The sequence below is a fragment of the Zeus faber genome (genome assembly GCF_960531495.2).
Source record: "Zeus faber genome assembly, chromosome: 4".
NCBI classification, from domain to species: Eukaryota; Metazoa; Chordata; class Actinopteri; order Zeiformes; family Zeidae; genus Zeus; species Zeus faber.
This window is the reverse complement of record NC_137191.1, coordinates 36,802,005-36,824,185: the sequence shown is the minus strand read 5'-3', so window position 1 is coordinate 36,824,185 and position 22,181 is coordinate 36,802,005. Positions and strand designations below refer to the sequence as shown.

The 22,181-nt window shown below is 48.0% G+C and overlaps 1 protein-coding gene across 1 annotated transcript; it reads right to left on the bottom strand.

The window, feature by feature from the left end:
- Positions 1–524: 524 nt before the first annotated feature.
- On the bottom strand, positions 525–20,956 carry ncapd3 (non-SMC condensin II complex, subunit D3). The gene is made up of 35 exons (XM_079998988.1): positions 20,899–20,956; positions 19,633–19,784; positions 18,125–18,287; positions 17,516–17,682; positions 16,996–17,172; positions 16,664–16,725; positions 14,746–14,833; positions 14,385–14,518; positions 14,209–14,281; positions 13,860–13,985; positions 13,346–13,598; positions 12,741–12,779; positions 12,344–12,430; positions 11,788–11,861; positions 11,255–11,389; positions 9,291–9,511; positions 8,174–8,365; positions 7,989–8,086; positions 7,675–7,784; positions 7,450–7,557; positions 7,190–7,304; positions 6,960–7,022; positions 6,536–6,774; positions 5,809–5,888; positions 5,416–5,553; positions 5,141–5,274; positions 4,510–4,709; positions 3,995–4,105; positions 3,661–3,855; positions 3,373–3,482; positions 1,911–2,002; positions 1,788–1,835; positions 1,219–1,278; positions 1,023–1,059; positions 525–655 (listed from the first exon to the last, which is right to left on the bottom strand). The coding sequence occupies exons 1-35, from the start codon at positions 20,948–20,950 to the stop codon at positions 601–603; spliced, it is 4,188 nt and encodes a 1,395-aa protein (XP_079855114.1). The 5' UTR covers positions 20,951–20,956; the 3' UTR covers positions 525–600.
- Between the last annotated feature and the right edge of the window lie 1,225 nt (positions 20,957–22,181).

The window sequence follows — 22,181 nt, the reverse complement described above, 5'->3', positions numbered from 1 at the left end:
ATATTCTAGTTCTATGAGATGTACCTGTATTGACACGTTTTTTTCTGGGGGTTTGATGAACTTGTGCTCCAGTGGAAAAGAGTAAATCTCCAAGGCTTTAGGCTGGATTTCGTCAGACCTGGCAACCAGGTTTCAGGCCGCAGGTGTTTGTCGCCCCCTGTCGAGCAGCAGGGCACGGTGCAGGTATCAGGATGTGTAGCAGTACTGCGTGAATGAGTATTACTCATCCTATGTAGTATGTCCTACTCACTACTTTACTGTAGGACAGAGGTGATCCAACTGATTACAGCTTTTATGTCATTTAAATGTGATTTTAAACTGAAGAGAACAATTATAACACAACTAATATATTATCTTCAAATTCAAAATTGGTTTAATTCCATGGAATTAGGTCATAATTATGTTCTGTTATTTATGAAAAACAATAAATATCTCAAATTAACGCCCATTCTTGAACGCTGAGAAATCAATGAGAAGCCAGGTCGGTTCTGATTCATCCGTTATTTAAAAGAAATGATAAACAATAAAGTTTATGTATTTAATAACATCTTATAATGCACCACTGTGAAAAGTAATGTACAGAAAAACAACGAAGAACAATTATCTTCTCTGACGCAGCGGAGACTGGACGTTCCACTGGGAAGGAGCTGGAACCCTGGAAGCAGAACAGGAAACAGGATAATAATAATAAAAACATTTAACAATAAACATTGAATAACATTTATTAATAAACATTGAATAATAACATATAATAAATAACATGTAATAAAAACATTAAATAAATATTTAATAGTAACATTTAATAATAAACATTAAATAAACATTACAAAATGAACATGAAATAATAACCATTTAATAATAATATTTAATAATAACCATTAAATAATAAAAAATAAATAATACAAATTAAATAATAACCATTTAATAATAATATTTAATAATAACATTTAATAATAAACATTGAATAATAACGTGTAATAATAAACATTGAATAATAACATGTAATAATAAGTTGTTCTCACGTCTTGTCTCTGTTCAGCGGCTGAAGGAATCCAGGACCTTGGAACACAAACACTTTCAATCAGACGTGACTGTAACTGCACGCGGGTCTCACCTGCGGGACACCTCCACCCTTTCTACCACCAGCCCCGCCCTCTGAGATAAGCCCCGCCCCTGACATAAGCACCTCCCATTTGCGGTCGGGGAGGATCCACTTACTGGTGTCGTCGCTGTCGATGGCGCTCATGGCTTCTCCGAACGTCAGGTTGAATTCCACGTCTGGGTCCAAACAGCGACGTTAGTTTGATAAAAGCATGGACAACAAACGAGATGGAGACGGGTTGATCCAACTTTCAAAAGGCTTTCAATGGTTCAACCTCTATTTCCAGGGAACTCCTGTTATTAGCAAAGCTAGGCTAGCTGATCCCATCTACAAGCATGACAAGGAGCTAACAGTTAGCATGCCGCTCCATCTGAGACACTTTCCTAAAAACTGGAGAATCCTTCAAAACTGAATCAAGTTGAGAAAAAAAAAATTGAAAGTTGAACAATTAAAAAATATAATGTTCAATAAAAAGTTTAAATCTCAAAAGTTTCATGACTGAGTTCTAACTGTTCCTATTCAAAACAGGGAATAGAACCCCCAACACTGGACAGAGCAAGGCAGACACTGCAGGCTTGTTGGTTCTGTTCCCTGGAACAAGGAACTAATGTGGCAGGGTTGTTGGTTCTATTCCTTGCAGTGAGGCACTAACGCTGCAGGGTTGTTGGTTGTATTCCCGACCTACCCACGGGCGTGCTGATGGCTCTGGTGGTGAAGTCTCCCTTCCTCATCACTGGAAAGAGAGAACAGAGGGTGTTCAACCAGGTCCTCCTGCTGTTTTTCATGACTCTTCACGTTACGCTCGTACCTGACGCTGCCAGAGAGACGTAGCTCCGCCCAGCTGACTCCCCCTGCGAGTGTCCCCTAGCAACAGACGCTGAGGAGGGCGGGGCCTGGCGCCTGGGTGTGGCACACAAAGTTAGAACTGAAAAAAGTAGGGACCGGCCAAAATGTCCTCACTTCCCACCGACCACTTCCAAATTGTCCTCACTTCCCAAAAGGTCCTCACTTCCCACCGACCACTTCCCAAAATGTCCTCACTTCCCACCGACCACTTCCAAAATGTCCTCACTTCCCACCCACCACTTCCCAAATTGTCCTCACTTCCCAAAAGGTCCTCACTTCCCACCAGACCACTTCCCAAAATGTCCTCACCTCCCAAAAGGTCCTCACTTCCCACCCAACCACTTCTCAAATTGTCCTCACTTCCCACCAACCACTTCTGTTAATGTCCTCACTTCTCACTGACAACTTCCCACCAGACCACTTCCAAAATGTCCTCACTTCCCACCGACCACTTCCCAAATTGTCCTCACTTCCTAAAAGGTCCTCACTTCCCACCAGACCACTTCCCAAAATGTCCTCACCTCCCAAAATGTCCTCATTTCCCAAAATGTCCTAATTTCCCACCGACCACTTCCAAATTGTCCTCACTTCCCAAAAGGTCCTCACTTCCCACCGACCACTTCCCAAAATGTCCTCACTTCCCACCGACCACTTCCAAAATGTCCTCACTTCCCACCGACCACTTCCAAAATGTCCTCACTTCCCACCCACCACTTCCCAAATTGTCCTCACTTCCCAAAAGGTCCTCACTTCCCACCAGACCACTTCCCAAAATGTCCTCACCTCCCAAAAGGTCCTCACTTCCCACCAGACCACTTCCCAAAATGTCCTCACCTCCCAAAAGGTCCTCACTTCCCACCCAACCACTTCTAAAATTGTCCTCACTTCCCACCAACCACTTCTGTTAATGTCCTCACTTCTCACTGACAACTTCCCACCAGACCACTTCCAAAATGTCCTCACTTCCCACCGACCAATTCCCAAATTGTCCTCACTTCCTAAAAGGTCCTCACTTCCCACCAGACCACTTCCCAAAATGTCCTCACCTCCCAAAATGTCCTCATTTCCCAAAATGTCCTTATTTCCCACCCAACCACTTCTGAAATTGTCCTCACTTCCCACCAACCACTTCTGTTAATGTCCTCACTTCTCACTGACAACTTCCCACCAGACCACTTCCAAAATGTCCTCACTAAAAAGATGAAACACACACTGGTTCTCACAAGTATAGCAATACAAACACACACTAACTGTAAATTCTGATACTGAGTCCAGTTCTTATAAGAAAACTAATAGTACAAAACCTTTTTAGAAGACGATCACTGCCTCACATTATGAAATCATATGTTTATATATAAAATAAATGACAAGTATTAAAGCAACATAATAATAATAAATAACAATAAACAATAATAATAATGTACTGCTCAGTGAGGCTCAGCCTGGAAAGCAGCCGGTTGATTCGCTGAGGCTGCGGCGTCAAGAAGCTCTGGAGAGTGATCTGATTGGCTTCCGGAGAGTTCTGGACAGAAACCTGAGGAGGAGGAGGAGGAAGGAGAAGGAGGAGGAGGAGGAGGAGGAGGAGGAGGAAGGAGGAGGAGGAGGAGGAGTTCTATCAACCAATCAGGCGATAGACACTGGAGGTTGAGTTCCAGTTGAATGAACCGTCTGGTGCCCCCTGCAGGCCGTTTCTATGTTGTGCGCCTGCTGACCGTGTGGATCCGTGGTGAAGACACAGCGACAGCATCTCCTGCTGCTCCTCCTCCCAGGTTAGATCTGTTCATCTCCTTCTCTCGCTCCTCCCTCTCCTGGTCGAACATCTTCAGGTCGTACTCCAGCTCGGCCGCCAGCTGCTCGTCTCCGAGGAAGAACTCCGTCACCTCACAGCGGTAGTCCTGCACCGTCACCTGCAGGGGGCGCCACACACCAAGGGTTCTGGGAGGTTCCATCCATCTCTACCTCCATCCATACATCCATCCGTCCGTACGGTCAATCCATCCATCTCCGCTATACATCCCTCCCTCCCTCACCCCTCCATCCTGGTACCTGCAGGTAGGCCATCAGGTCTTGCAGGACTGGGGAGCGTTTCTGCTCCAGCAGGTTCTTCAGAGCGATGACGACGGGGATGGTGTTCTCGATGAAGACTTTTTTCTGGACCTGAGGGGACAGGAAGCCGGGATCAGGACAAGCAGGACGTGCTGTGGACCACAACCAAAAGTTTGAAAAAGTACACTGGGGATTGCTTTCAAAATATTGACATTTTCACAGCGAAACACTGTGAAAATGTCCCAACTCTATAATTATTACTGAATAATTATAGAGTTGGGAAGTTGGAGAAGCAGTCTCAGTTTGTTTGTGTTAGCTAAAATCTTTCATAGAGTGAATATTCCAGGGGGTGCGGACCAGTTGAGCGGCCCCGGGATGGGAGCCTGCTCCGCCTCTCTGCAGCGGCTGGAGCCTGCTCCGCCTCTCTGCAGCGGCTGGAGCCTGCTCCGCCTCTCTGCAGCGGTTGGTCTGGTGTGTTAAATCGTCTTTTGATGACCTCCATTCTCAACAGTCACCTGCGACACCACTTTCTTGTGCGTGGCCTGCAGCACGGCCTTGGCGGCCATGTTCTCCTCTGGCTCCTCCTCGGCGTCGCCCCCTGCCGAGGAGGAGGTGACCTTCAGCTTCATCTCCTGCAGGCTCAGGATGCTGAAGGTCTCGGACAAGATGTCCGCTCCGTCGGCATCCAGCGGCAACTCCTCATCGGCGAAGCAGGCTGGCGGAGTGAGCGGAAAGGGAAGGGGTTAAACAACAGGAAGTAAAACAGCCAAAACAACTAACAAAGACAGTTAGAGCCTTCAGCAGGAAGAGATGCCACCTTTGACAAATGGTTGCCATGTTGCCAACCATCAGCTGTCAGTTGCCAAGAAGGACAAAGTGGATGCCTAATTTGAATGATTTTATAAGACTTTGAGTAATAATAATCCTATGAAATAATAATCTATATTTTAATATTCTCACTTGTTTTTCTTTTTTTACCTGTGAAATGTTGACGAGTAGTATTTATTTTTGCACATTTTATGTAGAATAACTCGTACCATATTCATTGTACAAGTTCAACCTTTGTCGTATTTTGATGGCTCGACATTTCAGGCCAAGCGGCGCTTCTCAAAAAAAATCGATGGTGAAAGAAATGGAAAAGCGCACCCAGCACCGTCTGGTTGATCTTGCCGGTGGCGCTGAAGCGCTGGGCGTCGCTGAAGTGCCCCAGCATGAAGCGGTAGATCTTGAAACGCTTCTCGCGGTTCTGGGCTCCCTTCATGGAGAACCGCATCTTATTCCTAAGAAACAAAAGGCAAAAGTAAAGGAACAACAGGAACCGATGACGGGAGTGTAGTCACACCGCTCCTGGCGACATCACTTCCTCTTCCACCATTACACGCAGACGAGGCGACCGGCTCGCCCTCCCCGGCGGCTCCCACCTGTCGCTCTGGACGAAGCGGTTGTAGGTCTTGTGGTGGTCGTAGGAGTTGAAGTGGAAGATGCACTCGATGAAGTTCTGGCTGAACATGGTGGGGTTCTTCTTCAGCAGCAGGTGGACCAGGCAGTACTCACACAGGCTGGAGCAGGAAGCAGGAAGTCCAGCGTGCGTCAGGACAAAGACGGTCAATCACAGGACGTGAACATGACTTCACAACACCTGAGAATCTAAATCGCGCACTGCAGAGCGTGGGAGTGGAAGTAGTGATGTCAGAATGGAACTCGACTCAAAGCTTTGTTCTGTACTTTCCTCCTCAGACTCCAGTCCTCACGCTACAGTTCATTTGGACGAGTACAATATTAAAATGTTTTCCAGACGTTGTGCAGGTTGTTACCTGGCGATGGAAGGAACAGGATCCACCAGAACAGCCACGAAGCGAAAGAACAGGGAACCTTTCCATTTGACAAACTCCTCCTGGAACCAGAGAGAACATGGATAATTCTCTAGACCCAGGGAGAAAGAGGGGGAATATGAACACCCTAGAACCAGGGAGAAGACAGAAGCTCTCGAACCAGAAGACAGAAGCTCTAGAAACAGAAGATAGACGCTCTAGAACCAGGGAGAAGACAGAAGCTCTAGAACCAGAAGACAGAGGCTCTAGAAACAGAGGATAGAAGCTCTAGAACCAGGGAGAAGACAGAAGCTCGAGAACCAGAGAGAAGACAGAAGCTCTGGAACCAGAAGATAGAAGCTCTGGAACCAGAGAGAAGACAGAGGCTCTAGAACCAGAGAGAAGACAGAAGCTCTAGAACCAGAAGATAGAAGCTCTAGAACCAGAAGATAGAAGCTCTAGAACCAGGGAGAAGACAGAAGCTCTAGAACCAGGGAGAAGACAGAAGCTCTAGAACCAGAGAGAGGCAGAAGCTCTAGAACCAGAAGACAGAAGCTCTAGAACCAGGGAGAAGACAGAAGCTCTAGAACCAGAAGACAGAAGCTCTAGAACCAGAAGATAGAAGCTCTAGAACCAGAGAGAAGACAGAAGCTCTAGAACCACAAGATAGAAGCTCTAGAACCAGAGAGAAGACAGAAGCTCTAGAACCAGGGAGAACCAGGTGCCTGACCTGCAGCAGGTTGGTCAGCATGATTAGCGTTTGCTCCCTGATGACCTGCTGGTCATCACGGAGACAGGCAGACATGTTGGGGATGTAGCGGTCCACCATGTTGGTGTGGCGCACGCACAGGTCACCCAGAACCACCACCACGTTGTTCCGCACCACCACCTCCCCACCCTCCTCCAGCAGGCGGGCCAGCGCCGGGAGGTGCTTCTGGGTCAGCTCCTCGTTCTGGAGACACAGCTTACCTGGAGAGAGAGACGGGTGGAGAGAGAGAGACAGGCTGAGAAATATAGAAAAATCGGGTCTCATCTCCTGAACACGGCGAGGATATGTCAAGTGTGTGTGTGTGTCTGTGTGTGTGTGTGTGTGTATATGTATATGTGTGTGTGTGTGTGTGTGTGTGTGTGTGTGTGTGTGTGTGTGTGTGTACCCAGCGTGATGACCCCGTGCGCTCGGACCCTGCTGGACAGGGACCTGGACCTGAACTCTGGCCCTGGGGACAGTCCAACATGGAGGTTACAGTACTGCAGGAGACTCAGTGCTGAGTCAGCAATACATCAAAAACATGATGAAGAGGGAGGATGATGCAGATCTAGCATTTCAACTTGTATTCAATTAGTGCTAGGGCCAAACAGTACTGAACCCAGTAGGTCCCAGTACCTGGAGGCCCGTCCTGGGTGGAGGTGAGGATGGACTCCACCAGCAGGATGGTTCTCTTGCTGACCCGGGCGGGGCAGTGCAGCGAGGCCACGCCCAGAAGGTGGAGGTTCTTCACCTGGAAGGAGAAGACACAAAGGATCTGCCGGTGTTGAACTTGACTTGAACGACTCTTCTCACCAAGTGACTCGTCAGTCACCAAACCTTTCATCACCAGCGACTGGCAGTGTTACCATGGAAACCACCCCCACCCCCCCCCTCACCAGGAGCTTGTTGTCGGGGTTCTGAGCTCCGTCCTCTCTGAGCAGGACGTCAGACAGGAAGTTCTCACTCAGAGACAGCAGCTCTCCACAGTGCTCGTTCAGGAAGGCCTGAAGGATTAATTATGGATCGAAAGGTCAGACGGTGACAAGGTCAAAGTGAAAGGTTGGCAGCGAGTCATCACCAGCACAACATCAACACTGAACGTAGGTACATTTGCAACCCACCTGGGTCTCCTTGATGTCCTCACGGCGTCCCAGCTGAAACAGAGTCTCCACGGCAACACTGATCACTGAGAGAGACATCTGCAGGGTCCCCAGCCAGGACACCAGCTCGGCTAGACAGGTGGAAAGAGAGACGGGTGGAGAGAGACAGACAGCTTAGAATACATCAGGTGAGCTAGACAGGTTACAGACAAACAGGTAAGTTAGACAGGTGGACAGACAGAGAGATGTTTCAATAAAGATCTTGAGGACTTGTTACCATCTCTCCTCCTGTCTCACCTTCCTCCTGTCCCACCCTCCCCCTGTCTCTCTCTCACCTACGATCCTGCTCTTGGTGTCCTCGTTCAGATGTACAGAAATGTCTCCCATCACCCTCAGGATGTGGCAGCAGGTCGACTCGCAGAAGTCCTTCGAGCTGAGATGAAACAGAAGAAAAACAGATTCCCATACAAGAAACAAGACATGTAGTGGGCTGAGTGTAGGAGTGGAGGCGTGTCCCCACCCCAGCATGCGCTCCCAGGCACACAGCACGGGGCCGCAGGAGAGCTGCGGCGCACAGCCGGCCACTTTGGAGAGGAGCATCCAGGCTGCGCCCGCCTGGTCGGCCTCCGTGTGGGACAGCAGAGCCGAGAAGAAGGCGGAGGAGAACTTGCTCTGCTGCGACCAGACGCTGAAGGCGGAGGTGAAGAACTGACTGGAGGTGGGGAGAGGGGAGAGGGGGAGGCAGGGGTCAGAACAGGATCAGCTCTTCATGAAAGGTCAAATGACTTTGCATGGACACGTTTCCAAAATGAGTTCTTTAAAGTCCCTGTGGCACAGGGAGGCACAGTGGTCGCAGAGATCCCAGCTCTTATCTCATTCCACCACGGATGTGATGCTCAGACTCCCACCTGTTGTGTACACGTTGTTAGGGGCGGGTTGTCAGGTAGATGTCAGGGCTGCAGCAACCAAATTAAAAATTTGAATAGAATTTAAACATTTAAAACAATTCACTATTGGAATGCTGAAATTGCCGTTCGATTGTATATTTATTTTTAAAATAAATAACTGACAATAAATGTTTTGACTGTGATGATCAATAGAGTTGAGTAGAAGTTGATCAGACATTGAGGGGAAGTAATCCATCACTGTTCCAAGTCTCCTCCAGCGTTTCACTGAGTACAAGGACAGTGCTGAGCCTTCACCACAACGTCCAGTAATAACACCCATGTGGAGATCAGAGTGGGAAACAAACACCACCACCACCACCACCACCACCGAGGGAGTGTCCTCTGGCGCAGAGGTTCCCAACTGCCGGCTCACGGACCGTGCCGGGCCGCGGGACGTTTGCCGTGAGAACACGGGCGCGATTTTTTCAGGACCGATCTGTGATCGGAGCAGCAGCAGGAAATTGAGTAAATTAAATACATCTAGAGTTTTCATTTGCTTTGTTTGGAGAAAAGGTCGCTCTGATTGGAGCTGCAGAGCCGTGCATAACCCCCCCCAATAAAAATTCAAATACATTCGAATATTAAAAATAATAAAGCATACAAATTCAAAAGTGATTGTAGAGAAATATCTGCTGCCCTAATAGATTTATTAATATTTTTGGTGAGAGACCAGAGAGAGTGTGTTCCAACCTGAGGTTGTGGTCCCGGCGGCAGAGCAGGCCCAGCAGGTCCCAGGCCAGCCTCTGGGGGACGTCCATGTGGCCCTGGGGGTCATAGGGCTTCACCTGGAAGAGCAGAACCTGCTCCAGAGCCTCCAGGGCCTTCTCCTGCACCGAGGTCTCCGAGTCCACCACGGCTGGGACCACGCCCTGCAGCCAGGCACTCTGCACCAGCACGCTGCCCGGGCACGCCTGGTGGGGGAGCTGCAGGTTACTGTGGAGACTACAACGAGGCATTTTGTCTGAAGTCACACAAACAACCTACACCAAAACACTCCACCTCAAATGGATTGGGTTGGCTTAAGATAAGACTTCAGTCAAAAAACGGAACAGTTATTTAAAATGTTTTGAATGTCTTTAAACATTCCATTAAAAACATGACATTTCCTAAAAAAATATAAAACTCAAACTATAGTTCCATGACTCTTTAACATGTTGGAATAACAGTAATATCACATTTCATTTCAACTACTTTTTGTAATCACTACAGCAGGTTGTCAGTAGGAAGGGCACAACTTCCCGATTCTAGTCTACTACTTCCTATCTCTAGCCTATAACTTCCTGTCTCTAGCCTCTTACTTCCTGTCTCTAGTCTCAATACATCCTGTCTCTAGTCTTGTACATCCTGTCTCTAGTCTCCTACTTCCTGTCTCTAGTCTCCTACTTCCTCTTTCTAGTCTCCTACTTCCTCTTTCTAGTCTCCTACTTCAGTGCAGGCGAAACAAAAATAGTCAAATCCCTGAAAAAAATAGATATAAAATGCAAAGTTTGTGAGTTTGTTTTCTTGGGTATAACTTATAAAGACGTGAGGTTAAAGAGGGTTTCCTGTCTTCAAAAGGGAGCTGCGATGTTCCTTTAGCTCTACATCCTTTGCTCGGTTGGACTGCACTGAAGCCACTGAGAAGCTGCAGCAGAGTGGTACGTTCCTCAGCGGGTTGAGCTGGCAGTCACAAGTGATGGAACCAGGACTGAACCATTTGGGAAAATAATTGAATTGCGATTTTTTGAGACCAATATTGTGATTGTGATTTAGTTTGCGATTTTTTTTAAAGTTCCTTATCTTCTGTATTATTCACTCAACACAAGGAGCAACTCATTCTATAGTATGGCCAACACAACATTGGATACAACATATAATCTGCCCTTTCCTGTCGGCCACGCCCACATGTTATGATGAAATGAACCGATATGAATAACATATCTTTATTTAACTATTGAATTGTAAAAAAACAAAAAAAAAAAAAAAAAAAAAAAAAAACACATCATGGCCTCGTGATTGTTTGAGTCTGAAAATCAACATTTAAAAAATATGCAGTGTTTCAACAGAAACGTATTGTTTTTTATAAAAATGTTGCCGGGGCCGTGCGCTCAGGGACGGCTCTTTGCTCATTAAATAAAAAAAAACAAAAAAACAAATGGACGCATTATTCCGGAAGAGGCTCCATCCGGACTCAGGTGTCCGGGCTCTGCCGGCGGCACACGCCCTGCACAGTGCACCGTGGCCTGGGCTACAGCCATGGGTGTCGCCGGATCGGCAGCGAGGAGCGTGAAAACAGTCACTACAGTCTGGGGAGGGGGGGGCACGGAGAGAGTGTCCCCATTAAGAACTTGTTTGGTTCAGTTGGGAGATGTAGGATAAAGACACTGTTCTGGCGCGCTGATCGTGGGCACCCATCGCTGGCCCCCGCATTGCCTATAGGGAAAGCCGGCCCTGGACGGCCATATTGGTTAAATCGCAGGCTTTGAGGTTTGAAAATTGCGTTCTGTTAAGTTGAGATATCAGACTCGAATTAGATGAATCATTCAGCCCTAGATAGAACCAACATTTGAAAAAAGTTAATAAATAGAGAAGATCCAGATCCTCTAAAACAGAGGGCAAGCTACATCTACATCCGCTGGTCAGGGTGGGGGCGTGGCCACGGGGCTCGTACTCACCACCAGCAGCTCCCCCAGACACTGCAGGGCTTTCTTCTTGACGGACAGGGAGGGGTCCCGGCAGCGCTCCGACAGCAGGAGCAGGTTCTCTGAGGTGTGCGGGACCAAGCCGTGCCTCAGGAGTCCCACCAGCGCCTGGGGCCGATCGGTCAGTCAGTCAATCAATGAGGTGATCAATCAATCAGCCAGTCAATCAATCGAGTGATCAATCAGTCGGTCGGTCAACCAACGAACCAACGAAGCTTTATTCAAATCAAAAACCCACTGAAGAATCTTTGTTTACCGTGGTGTCGAATCAAAACAGAAATGAAAATACAACTGAATGCTAATAAATGCCTTTTTAAAAAAAGAATAAATCAATATTAGCTTTAATATATTGAGATAGAATATATTGAATACATTGAATATGAGTGAAGGCACAAGGTGTAATATGTTATCGCAGCAACGAGCTGACAAACATCTCAGCACCACCTGAGAGTGGAGGGAACACCTGACTTAAAACAACTTGTGACGGTGCATGGCGTGAGCTCCACCTGCAGAGCTGACTTCCTGACGTTGGTCTTGGCGTCGGAAATGCGTCTGAACAGAAGAGCCAGATTCTCTTTGGCTGAAAAACATATGTGACGTGTTAGAGCCGTGAGGTCATCAGCCACAGTTTTTGTGTTTTTGTCACAGTGTTTTTATTGAGTTAAAATGGTTCATCGAGGAAGCGCTACTGATAGTTATCCAGATACAACATTTCACAAGTTGTGAGCCAGTCCGAGCAGGCGCTGTACGACTACAGACAGCGACAGTATACGTGGAGGACTGGATCATAAAATAAAATCAATGTTCCGACGCGATTCATATCTAAGGTTTCAATTTCTCAACTGATCTTGATACTTTGTTTTGAAATGATGCAGCTGAAATGCCACCAGAGTCACAAATGAATTTAAATATTTCATTTCCGCATTATGTGTGGGGGTGAATTTGTTCCGTGACATATTTGATTTGAAAAAATGACGAAACACGACCAGGAGGGATAACAATGCAGGTGACGGTGCACCGGAAGGTTTGTGGTGAACCATGATGCATTAAGATGAGACTCACCCCCGTCGGCGTGGCTCTCTGTGCTGCTGATCTCCACCGTCTTGAAGGGCAGCGTGCCATAGGTCTTCTGGGTGTGGACCAGCGACCCTGGAACAGTCCCAGCACCAACACACTCAGCACAAGGTGGCAGGAAGCACGCCCTTACATTGAAGTGAATGTCAAATCGCCGCTGAAAGCTAAAGCTGGCTGGGCGAGGCAGGGCGGCCGGCAAATAAAATGAAATTCATAAACCAGGAAAACAGAGGAATCACTGAAGGAGTGAGAAGCTGCACACTCCCCCCCGACTCCTCTCCGGAGACATTTTAGATGGATGGTTCTGGACCGCTGCAGCTCAGGGAGGATCCAGGGAAAAACAAAAAAAAAAACCCCAAAAAAAAAAACAAAAAAAAAACTTTACCTTGAGTGTCGTTGTCCTCCAAGACCGTCTGGGTTCCGGCTAGACAGACAGACAGGCAGACAGACAGCTTATTAGACTTGATGTGTCCACAGACGACATAGCCGTCTACGTCCTGACGTCTCTGGGTGTTCACACGACACACTCATTTTTCTTAATTGTTTTTTTTTTGCTGAAAAGCTAAAACCAATGAATCTTTTCAGTGAGGTTTGCTGGTGCAGGTTCCCGTCGCCTGCTGCTCATTTCTTTAATGTGGACAGAGGATAGAAAGGACGTGTGCAAAGGGGTGGAGCTTAATTATGACAATAATCATAATTAAGCGGCGAAAATAGAGAATATTCCTTTGTTTCTGTGTAACATGCATTCCATATACAGTTCTATACAACTCCTCCGCCCGATTTTCTCTCGCACTCCGTCAGCTCGTCGGCTGCTGCTTTCGTCCCCGAGCTCCCAAAGTGCTCCGAGGTTTCTCCAACACCCGAACGGCTCCGCCCGCTCCCTCGACACAAACCTAACGAGCGACGGTGACGGGGGCCAGATCGGCGCAAATACGGTGCGGTGTGAACGGGGCCTCAGAGAGGTGCGACGGGGCATGCCGGGTGCCTCACAGCTGGAGAACAGGTCCTGCACGGCACGGGTGGCGTTGAGCGACGGGCCCTCCAGGCACTGCGCCAGGCAGCTCAGGGCGTGGGCCCGCACGGTGGGGGCGGGGTCGGTTTGGCGGGGGAACAGCAGGCTGTGAACCAGGAAGCGGTGCAACAGGAAGTGGTGCTGCTCTGGGGGCACGCTGGAGTCCGCCGTCCTCTCCGGCTGCTCCAACAGCACCATCGCTACGTCCACCGCAAACAGACGAAACACCATCTGAAGGGAGGGGTGGATTAGTGCATTACAGTATCCTCAGGTCAAACACTTTCCTCAACCTCATACTGCTCATTGAGACAGAAACACCATCAGCTAATAAGAAATATCTTAGTTAGTTTATGTTTGGAGTAGTAGTACTTAGTAACTTGGAGTAGTAGTACTTAGTTACTGAGAGTAGTAGAACCTAGTTACTCTGAGTAGTAGTACTTAGTTGCTTGGAGTAGTAGTACTTAGTTGCTTGGAGTAGTAGTACTTAGTTACCTTGCTGTGCTTGGAGTAGCTGTAGAGCCAGCTGCTAAACTTGGCGTAGCCGGCGCTCGGCAGCTGAGACGCCAAGGTGCCCACGGCCTTGGCGCCATGGTAACGGAACTCGCTCCTCTCCACCATCTGCGCGCGCGCGCGCGCACACACACACACACACACACACACACACACACACACACACACACACACACACACACACACACACACACACACACACACACACACACACACACACACACACACACACACACACACACACACACACACACACAGCATGACAACAGGAAGTAGAGACACAGCGCGCTTCCTGTGACTGACCCGGTCGACAGCAGAAGAAGACGCTGACCTGGTAGCAGACGTGCTGCAGCAGGACGTGCAGCAGCGGCAGGGCTGCCTCCGTCAGGTCCTCCACCACCTGACTGCAGGACACAGGTGTCATCAACTCACCCTGTAAGGTACCGTCTCTCTGACATGTCATCAACGCAGGACGTTAACGTGACGCATTGGCTCTAACTCCTTTACCAGACAAAATGGAGGGCGTGGTCCCGGGCGGCCATGACGGTCTGACTGGCCCCCAGCAGGGATGGCTTCCCACTTCCTGTTTTACTCATCATCAGAATCACAAAGAGAAGCCTCTGGAAAACCCTGCGCAGGCCCTGCAACACATGTGCACACACGCACACGCGCGCGCGCATACGCACACGCACACACACACACACACACACACACACACACACACACACACACACACACTAATGTGTTTATTATTACTAATTGGCTCTGGTGTAAAACCAGTAGATTGCTTGGCGAACATTGATCCAATCTATGGTTGTCATGGAAGTACAAGACCATCCACGGCAAAGCATGATGGGATTGATCCTACCTCGGTCTGGTCACCGTGGTGAGGGGAGCAGAGCAGCCTCAGGCCGTGGAACGCCAGCTCGGGAATCCTCTTCAGCTGAGAAACGTCCCTGAAAGAACCAGAGTGATGTACGTGACCAGAGGGAGCCTATGACACCTCAGCACCAGGGGGTGGGGGCGTGGGGGGCGGGTGGCGTTGGGAGGTGGACGTCAGCTAATTAACAAGCAGCATCCTAACAGGGTTTCTAGATGTACGATAATGCGTCAGCTGTTGTTTTACAATGGAGTCCGATGAATAGATACCATGGATAGATTGTATTGACCGCGAGGTGTTAAACTGGTAAAATGAGGCAACCGGACTGCAGAAGATGCTTGACAACGGCCCAAATCTGGTTGCCAGGGCAGCCACTGTTACCCCACCAAATGTTTAAACCCAAATTTAGAACTGCCGGGCCACACCAGAAGCATCGCCAAAGCAAAACCTCATCATCATGGAAGCAGCATGTTTCCTACGCTCTGCTTTATTTTCTGCCGGGCTCAAAGTGTGAACTGGAGCGTAGATTCCCATAAAGGTCCAATAAAAATATGTATTTTGTGAAAACATTGAATCACATAGTCCCGTATGCATTAACCACATACATAAAATGGCTGATGTACCGTCCTAACATGGATTAGGTTTTCACCACAAGTTGAACCTCGCATACGTAAATAAAATATCATCATTACAGCAGGAAAAACAAATATCAGGCCCAGGAATAGACTCTAGATTTGACTTCACGCCTGGGAGGTTGTTTTGGATTCCTCGTTGTTATTCAGTTGTTGCATTATTTCAGTCAGGCACCCAGCCGGACAGCCCCGGTAGTCTCCGGGGTCCTAGTGCCCGTTAGAGTCGTATGAATCTCTGCATATAAACAATGAACGCTCATCTCACGAGCCAAGCAAACTACGTTCATAAACGGACTCCAAATGTGAATGAAAACAACAGCAATGATTGACTTGAACCCCTTGAAGGCCGGCACATTCCACAGTGGCTCGTTGGAGTAGAAGACCAGACGACCGCAGCGGTGACGTGTCACTGCTGGTGCGGCCCGGGGCCTACAGACCCGGCCTAGTGCTGTTCCCATACCAAACTTTGACTTGGACACGGACACCAGCTTTGGTACCTCCGTGTTGTGGTAAAATCACCCATAACCAAGGATTCCCTCAAAATGAAGACCTGAACTTATCTTTTCAAAAATATTTATTAACAAAATATCTAAGAACATACAAATGGGTGTCTGCTGAACGCAAAATCAAATCTCTTGTTCACCACTGAAATGAGTGAATAGACACTTCAGTCTCATCTGTTTTGGCTCCGGTGGTGATGTGTCTCTGACCGGTGGGGCGGTTGCCCAACACCAACCCTTGGGGAGACAAACCTTCAGGCAGCTTTGGCAGAACGGCTCTACCATGTTTTGGGGTTTGCCCTCTTCGTTGGCCTGGAAGCCAAACACTTCCACACGTCCCTGCTTTTCCACAAGTTGTGGAGCGCCAGCCTGAGCGGCCCCGCAGCCCAGGACATAAGGACAGGCTCAAAGGCCACGACCACTCCGCCAACGTCACAGTATTTATTACCTAATCTCGGGGAGCTGGACAAAGAGACCCTGTGGAGCCAGAGGCAGCCCTTCAATGGCCCCCCAGTTTAAAACGGCCCCTCTGGTTTGTTTTTTTCTGTCTGGGTAGAAACTACTTTCCTATTTTGCCTTTAGCTACACTAACGATAGTTTGACATGGAGGTGTTTATTTCCCAGTGAAAAAGATATTAAAAAAACAAAAACATTTCTGTCTGCAATCCAGAATTAGCACTACATCAGCTCAACAAGCATCACAGCCTAGCGGCGCTTCTTTCCTCAACACACAGGAAGAGTCAGAAGGAGTTGGACACATGGAGCTGAACTCACCCAACGGCAGCGAAACTCAGCGGCTCCACCACCGGCTCAAAGTAAATCAGCTTCGCAAACATCTGAGGGAGAAGACAGCACTTAACTAGCTGGGTATTCAGTTAACTAGTAAGATATCCACTTAACTAGCTGGGTATTCAGTTAACTAGTAGGATATCCACTTCACTAGCTGGGTATTCAGTTAACTAGTAGGATATCCACTTCACTAGCTGGGTATTCAGTTAACTAGTAGGACATCCACTTCACTAGCTGGGTATTCAGTTAACTAGTAGGACATCCAGTTAACTAGTTGGCGGAACCAAGCTGGTACCTACAGTAGAAGCATTACCTACCTGGGCACAGTTGTTGGCGCTCTGCGTTTTGTCTTTGAGGGACAGGGTTTGAAGGAGTCTGAGGAGGCTTTGGACAAGAACCACCACCCCATCCCGGATCTTCACCAGGTCCTGAGCTGACAGATGAACCTGCTCCTCTTCCTCATCATCGTCATGCTCTTCTTCGTCCTCGTCCATCTGAAGAGCATCGGGACAGTCCACCTCATCACCAGACGACCAGAGTCAACAACACATTTCCCAAGCAGATAATCACAGCGACAAATATGATTCCAAAATAATGAACAATAGTGCGACAAAAATCTGCAATCGACTCAGAAATAAGTCAAACGACAGTCAGATCTTTGTTTTATGATGGAATTTCGTTTTGTTTGCTGTGGCTGCCTTAGCTCCCAAAGCCAGGCATTCGCAGGTCAAGGCAGAGGACTCCTGGCCTTGTGGCTTCAGACAACGTCTGGAACCAGAAGCAGGAGGATCTGTACTGAGGAAGGACAGGGCCGGGGGGAGGCAGGAGGACGCTGACCTGCTCTCCTTCGCTCCTGGGCAGTTTAGAGCGCTTGCTGTCCACCTGGGAGTTCTTGACGCCGTCTTTCTTGCGTTTCTTGCTGGACTCCTGCGGCCAGCAGTGGGAGCTCAGGTCCGAGCAGGTATCAAACAGAACCTGGTGAAACACCTGGTTGGCGATGCTTCCTGTAGAGATGCAGACCATTCACACAGGTCATTTCTAGAGACGGCTGGAGAAAGGAGACGTGTCCCTTCCAGGAGGAAAGACACTCACAGTAAAGGCTGGTGGTTGTAACTTTTACCCTGGTGGTAGTTAGTTACTGGGAGGTCTGTATGGTACTGGTGGTGGTAGTCACCTTCCTCCCAGTAGTCACTGGGAGGTAGGTACTGGTGGAGGTAGTTAGTCACTGGGAGGTCTGTATTGTGCTGTACTGGTGGTGGTAGTTAGTCACTGGGGGGGTCTGGACTTTACTGGTGGTGGTAGTTAGTCACTGGGAAGTCTGTACTGTACTGGTGGTGGTAGTTAGTCACTGGGAAGTCTGTACTGTACTGGTGGTGGTAGTTAGTCATTGGGAGGCCTGTACTGTACTGGTCCCCTACAGGCGACCACCACTTCCTGGGCTCCTACCTGGGATTCCGAGCAGCAGCAGGTAGATGGACGCCGCGTGCAGGGCGTCGATTCGCTGCCGTCCGCCAGCCGCTTTGGACTTTCCCTTCAGCACGAAGTAGGACAGGACGGCCACCAGAGTCCTCGGCGAGACGCCGCTCTGTCCAAACAACCCCCAGATGTTCTGCAGGTGGAGACGGGGCAGGAGGGGTAGTTAGACCCTACTTGGACAAACTGGATTCAGTTTGACATTTGATGTCAAATTCCAGCTCAAAATTCTTCACACTGCAGTCTTGATAATGCTCATTCCACGGCTCTGTGGAATACTGGGTTATAATTGGTCAACAGCAGCAAACAGCAGCCAGTTCTTTCTGAATGAGTTTGCACAGACAACCACTTTCACGTTCCTCGTATCACTCTGCAAACCCCCTAATGCCAACACCAGCGAGTGGCGCCATCTGGTGACGTCGCATAGAAACTACAATAAGAGACTTCAAGTCAACTTATTCAGTGAGCACAAAACTTTAGATTCCTGGTAAGACCTCAGTAGGGATGCCACGATCCCACGAGTTAATAAACTCATGACAACACCGGTGTTACCGGAAACACCAGACATTTTACAACAGGTGTGTGTGGGGGGTGCCTCCGTAAAGCACGAGCACGAATTACGAATGGAGGAAGACAGGTCCCGATCCAGGCCTGACCTAAGGTCTTCTATGGTCTTCTTTCTCTCCTCTCCTCCTGTGATAGGTGAAATGTGACTCCACGGCGCTCAACCGTTGTAGCTTCAGACTAAGTATTAATACCACGCTCAGTATTTTACAAATTGGGTCTTTTACTTGATGAATAGCAGCGCTGATAAGCGAAAACAAACTAAATGGGTATTATTGCTCGATAAAAAAATAAAAAATAAAAAAAAAAGACTGTGGAGGGGCGGTGGGCAAGTAATGTAACCGGCGTATGCCCCAACACCGGGTAACACCTCAGCCGAAATAAATAAATAAAGAGCAAGTCGGAAACCGAAAAAAGGCCAAGAGAGAAAAGAGTTTGAGCAAGAAGAAAACATTTTGCCCCACCAGAGATGAAGGCAGGCATCAATATCCAAATACACAATTCAGCCATGCATTTCACAATAAATGTTAATTAATCGTTAATAAATAGTTCAGTCATACGGAGGGCAAATGTTTTGGGGTTTTTTTGTTTTTTTTTTTTACTTCAGATCACTATTCTGTGTCTATGCATTCATTGATTTGGTAAGTCCCCATGTAATGAACAGGATAACGTGAAGCCAGTTGCGTCCTGGTCACCTTGTCAGGGGATATTTTGCGATAATGAGTGGCTGGCTGTGCATTAAATTCACTAAATAACACAGCAACTAAATAACACCTCAAATAAAAAGGAAGAAAGCAAGCAGCGGGAGGAGTTTCAACGACTGATTCCATGAATCATGACTTTCTCCCACAACAGATGGTCAACACCAGGTGATGCAGGATGACGGTCAGTGTTGTGGGAGCAGGGTGCGGTCGTACCACAGATGCCTCGCCCTCGCCGGCGTACTGCAGCAGACAGTCGTGCAGCTTCCGGAATGCCGCCGCTCCAGCGTCACAGATCTCCTCCTCCACGGCGGCATCCAGCGGCTCTGCCTCCGTGAACTCATAGTCCCACAACGCATCCACCCAGACTGGAAAACAAAGACCACATTTTAGTCTTTTAAGATTGTTTTCACTTGGAAAGAAGTGTGATATTTGTTTGATATTTAAAATCAACTACACCCAACCCGTGTGCACACGGCACCAAACTAAACTTCGAAGAGTTTTCCACATTTTAACCGTAGTAGTCATTTATGGATTAGAACTTAAAGTCAGTACCTTTACCTTTACCTGCGTTCTGTCCTTAAGTTTTGTAATTTGCTATTTTCAATTCTGATACCAGTTACAAAGTGAGTGTTTCAACATTAGGCTGTGTAGAAGATTAGACCGGAACATCTTAAAATATTTAATTTGAAGATGCAATAGAAGCAAACGTATTTCTATTTTGTTTAAATGCTGCAGCTTGGAAAACAGTGCAATCTCTCTAAACACTTTGTGCAAAAAATAAAGATGATTATTAATCCATTGTGTTTAACTGCATTGTTTACAAATGGGTTATATCCAAATGCCAACTCATTAAAGTTGTTTTCCCCCAAATACACAGGTGACAAAGTGCCTCTATAAGTAACCAGTAGTACAGTAAAGTACTAGCACTCTCGGCAGTACAGTGAAGTAAGGATTTCCACCACTGATGATGGTAAATACAGGTTTAAAAGCAGAAGATGCTACCCATGTTGGCTCTCATGTTTCATTTTGTTATGGCAGTTTCAGATACTTTAATCCACCACACTGCAAAGAAGACATACTGTCTATGTTTTTTACTCCACTGCATTTCTATCACATTCACGTTGTGCAACGCTCGTTAAATCAGGATTTATCTTTAGTTTGTTTGTTTATAAATGATAACATTACTATGACACCACCAATATATATAGATAGATAGATAGATAGATAGATAGATAGTCATCAGGACCTGCATGGAAACGCAGTACTTTATGAAGTAGTATAATTACATCAGGAAGAACTTTTAACCCTAGAAGTACAAGTGTCAACACGGCGCTGCCACTGGACCCGTTCGTAGTGTCGCGTTTGTATCCAGAGAAAGCCCTTCGCCAAACGGGGGCCGATAAACACTCCCTGCTCGTTTCCTACAGCTTATCCGCGTAAAGCCGGTGCCGGTGCCGGCGCCGGTGCCGGTGCCGGTACCTTGGTTGATCCGGTCTAGCCGCAGGAACAGCAGCGCAGCTTCCAGCGCCATCTTGGATGTTTTGAATCTGCGCGCGACAACGGCGAACAGGCGCGCGCTGCAGCCACTTCCTGTTTCCTATTTCCTGTTTCAGGTTATTCACCTGTATAATTATATTGGGGTTTTTTTATCGGTAATGTTTAACATTTGTATCTTTATTTGAGCTCACCGTCACTCGTTTATACATGTACACATGTTTTTCTTTGTCGATTAAGATTTTCCGAAGCGTTCTTCTTTCGAAGTGTCGAAAACGGTCGAAAGTGTGCGACACAGTCCGAACGGCGCCACTTGTCGGACAACACGTGGTACTGCAACAACCTTCAGAGCAGGGAGACAATAATTCATGTGACGTCATTAATGCAGTTATTATATTATGTTGCGGTGTTATAAGGTGACGCTTGACGCGAAACGTCGAATTTAAACGATATTAAGAAACATAATACATTTATGGTTGCATCAGCTCTACTATTCTCTGATTTTGGAATCGTTTTTATATATCATCGAGTTCCTAGATGAGAGGGTTGTTGTTGTTTATTTGAAAATGTACATTTTATGGATATAACGTTGCACTGGGTTCAACTCGTCGAGGGAGCCCCGCGGCACACTCTCAGTGGCGCGTTGTTTATCAACCTTTTCAATGAATCTACCGATAATCTCCAACGTCTCCATAATGATCTCATTTGTGTTCTAGCATGACGCGCCGTGACGTCATGAAGCTTCGGTCTGGCTGGTCACGGGACTTTTTGGCCTGAGGTGCGGTGTGGACCCGTCGTCTCGCGATACTTCGGCTCCATCAGGTCGCGTCTTCCCGCGATACCTGAGCCGGTCGCTTGCACAGGTCAGCGGCAGGCGGCGGAGCGTCACAACATGGCGGACAGAACGGCGGAGCGGCCGGTGCCGGTGCCGGTGCCGGTGCCGGTACCGGCGCCCTCCTCCGACCTGCCCTGCGAAGAACACGGGGACGTGGAGCGGAGACACGCGGCTGACGTGGTGCAGTTACCTGGTTAGTTTGAAAGGAGCGCCCCCTGCTTGTCAGCACTGGGATGTGACGTAACAACAGCACAACAATAATAAACCCTCCTCTCCCTCCACCTGTCTCTCCACCTGTCTCTCTCTCCTCCTGTCTCTATCTCCTACGTCTCTCTCCACTTGCCTCTCCCTCTACCTGTCTCTCTCTCCACTTGCCTCTCCCTCTACCTGTCTCTCTCTCCTACGCCTCTCTCTCCTGTCTCTCTCTCTCCAC

Excerpts from the sequence above, each read along its gene's own strand:
- ncapd3 (XM_079998988.1), bottom strand. The coding sequence starts at position 20,950 with ATGGCGCTGGAAGCTGCGCTGCTGTTCCTGCGGCTAGACCGGATCAAC. Across the intron at positions 12,780-13,345 it reads GCAGGACCTGTTCTCCAGCT|CCGGAACCCAGACGGTCTTG; the intron begins GTGAGGCACCCG and ends CTGTCTGTCTAG. Across the intron at positions 9,512-11,254 it reads GTCTGGGGGAGCTGCTGGTG|GCGTGCCCGGGCAGCGTGCT; the intron begins GTGAGTACGAGC and ends CTCCCCCACCAG.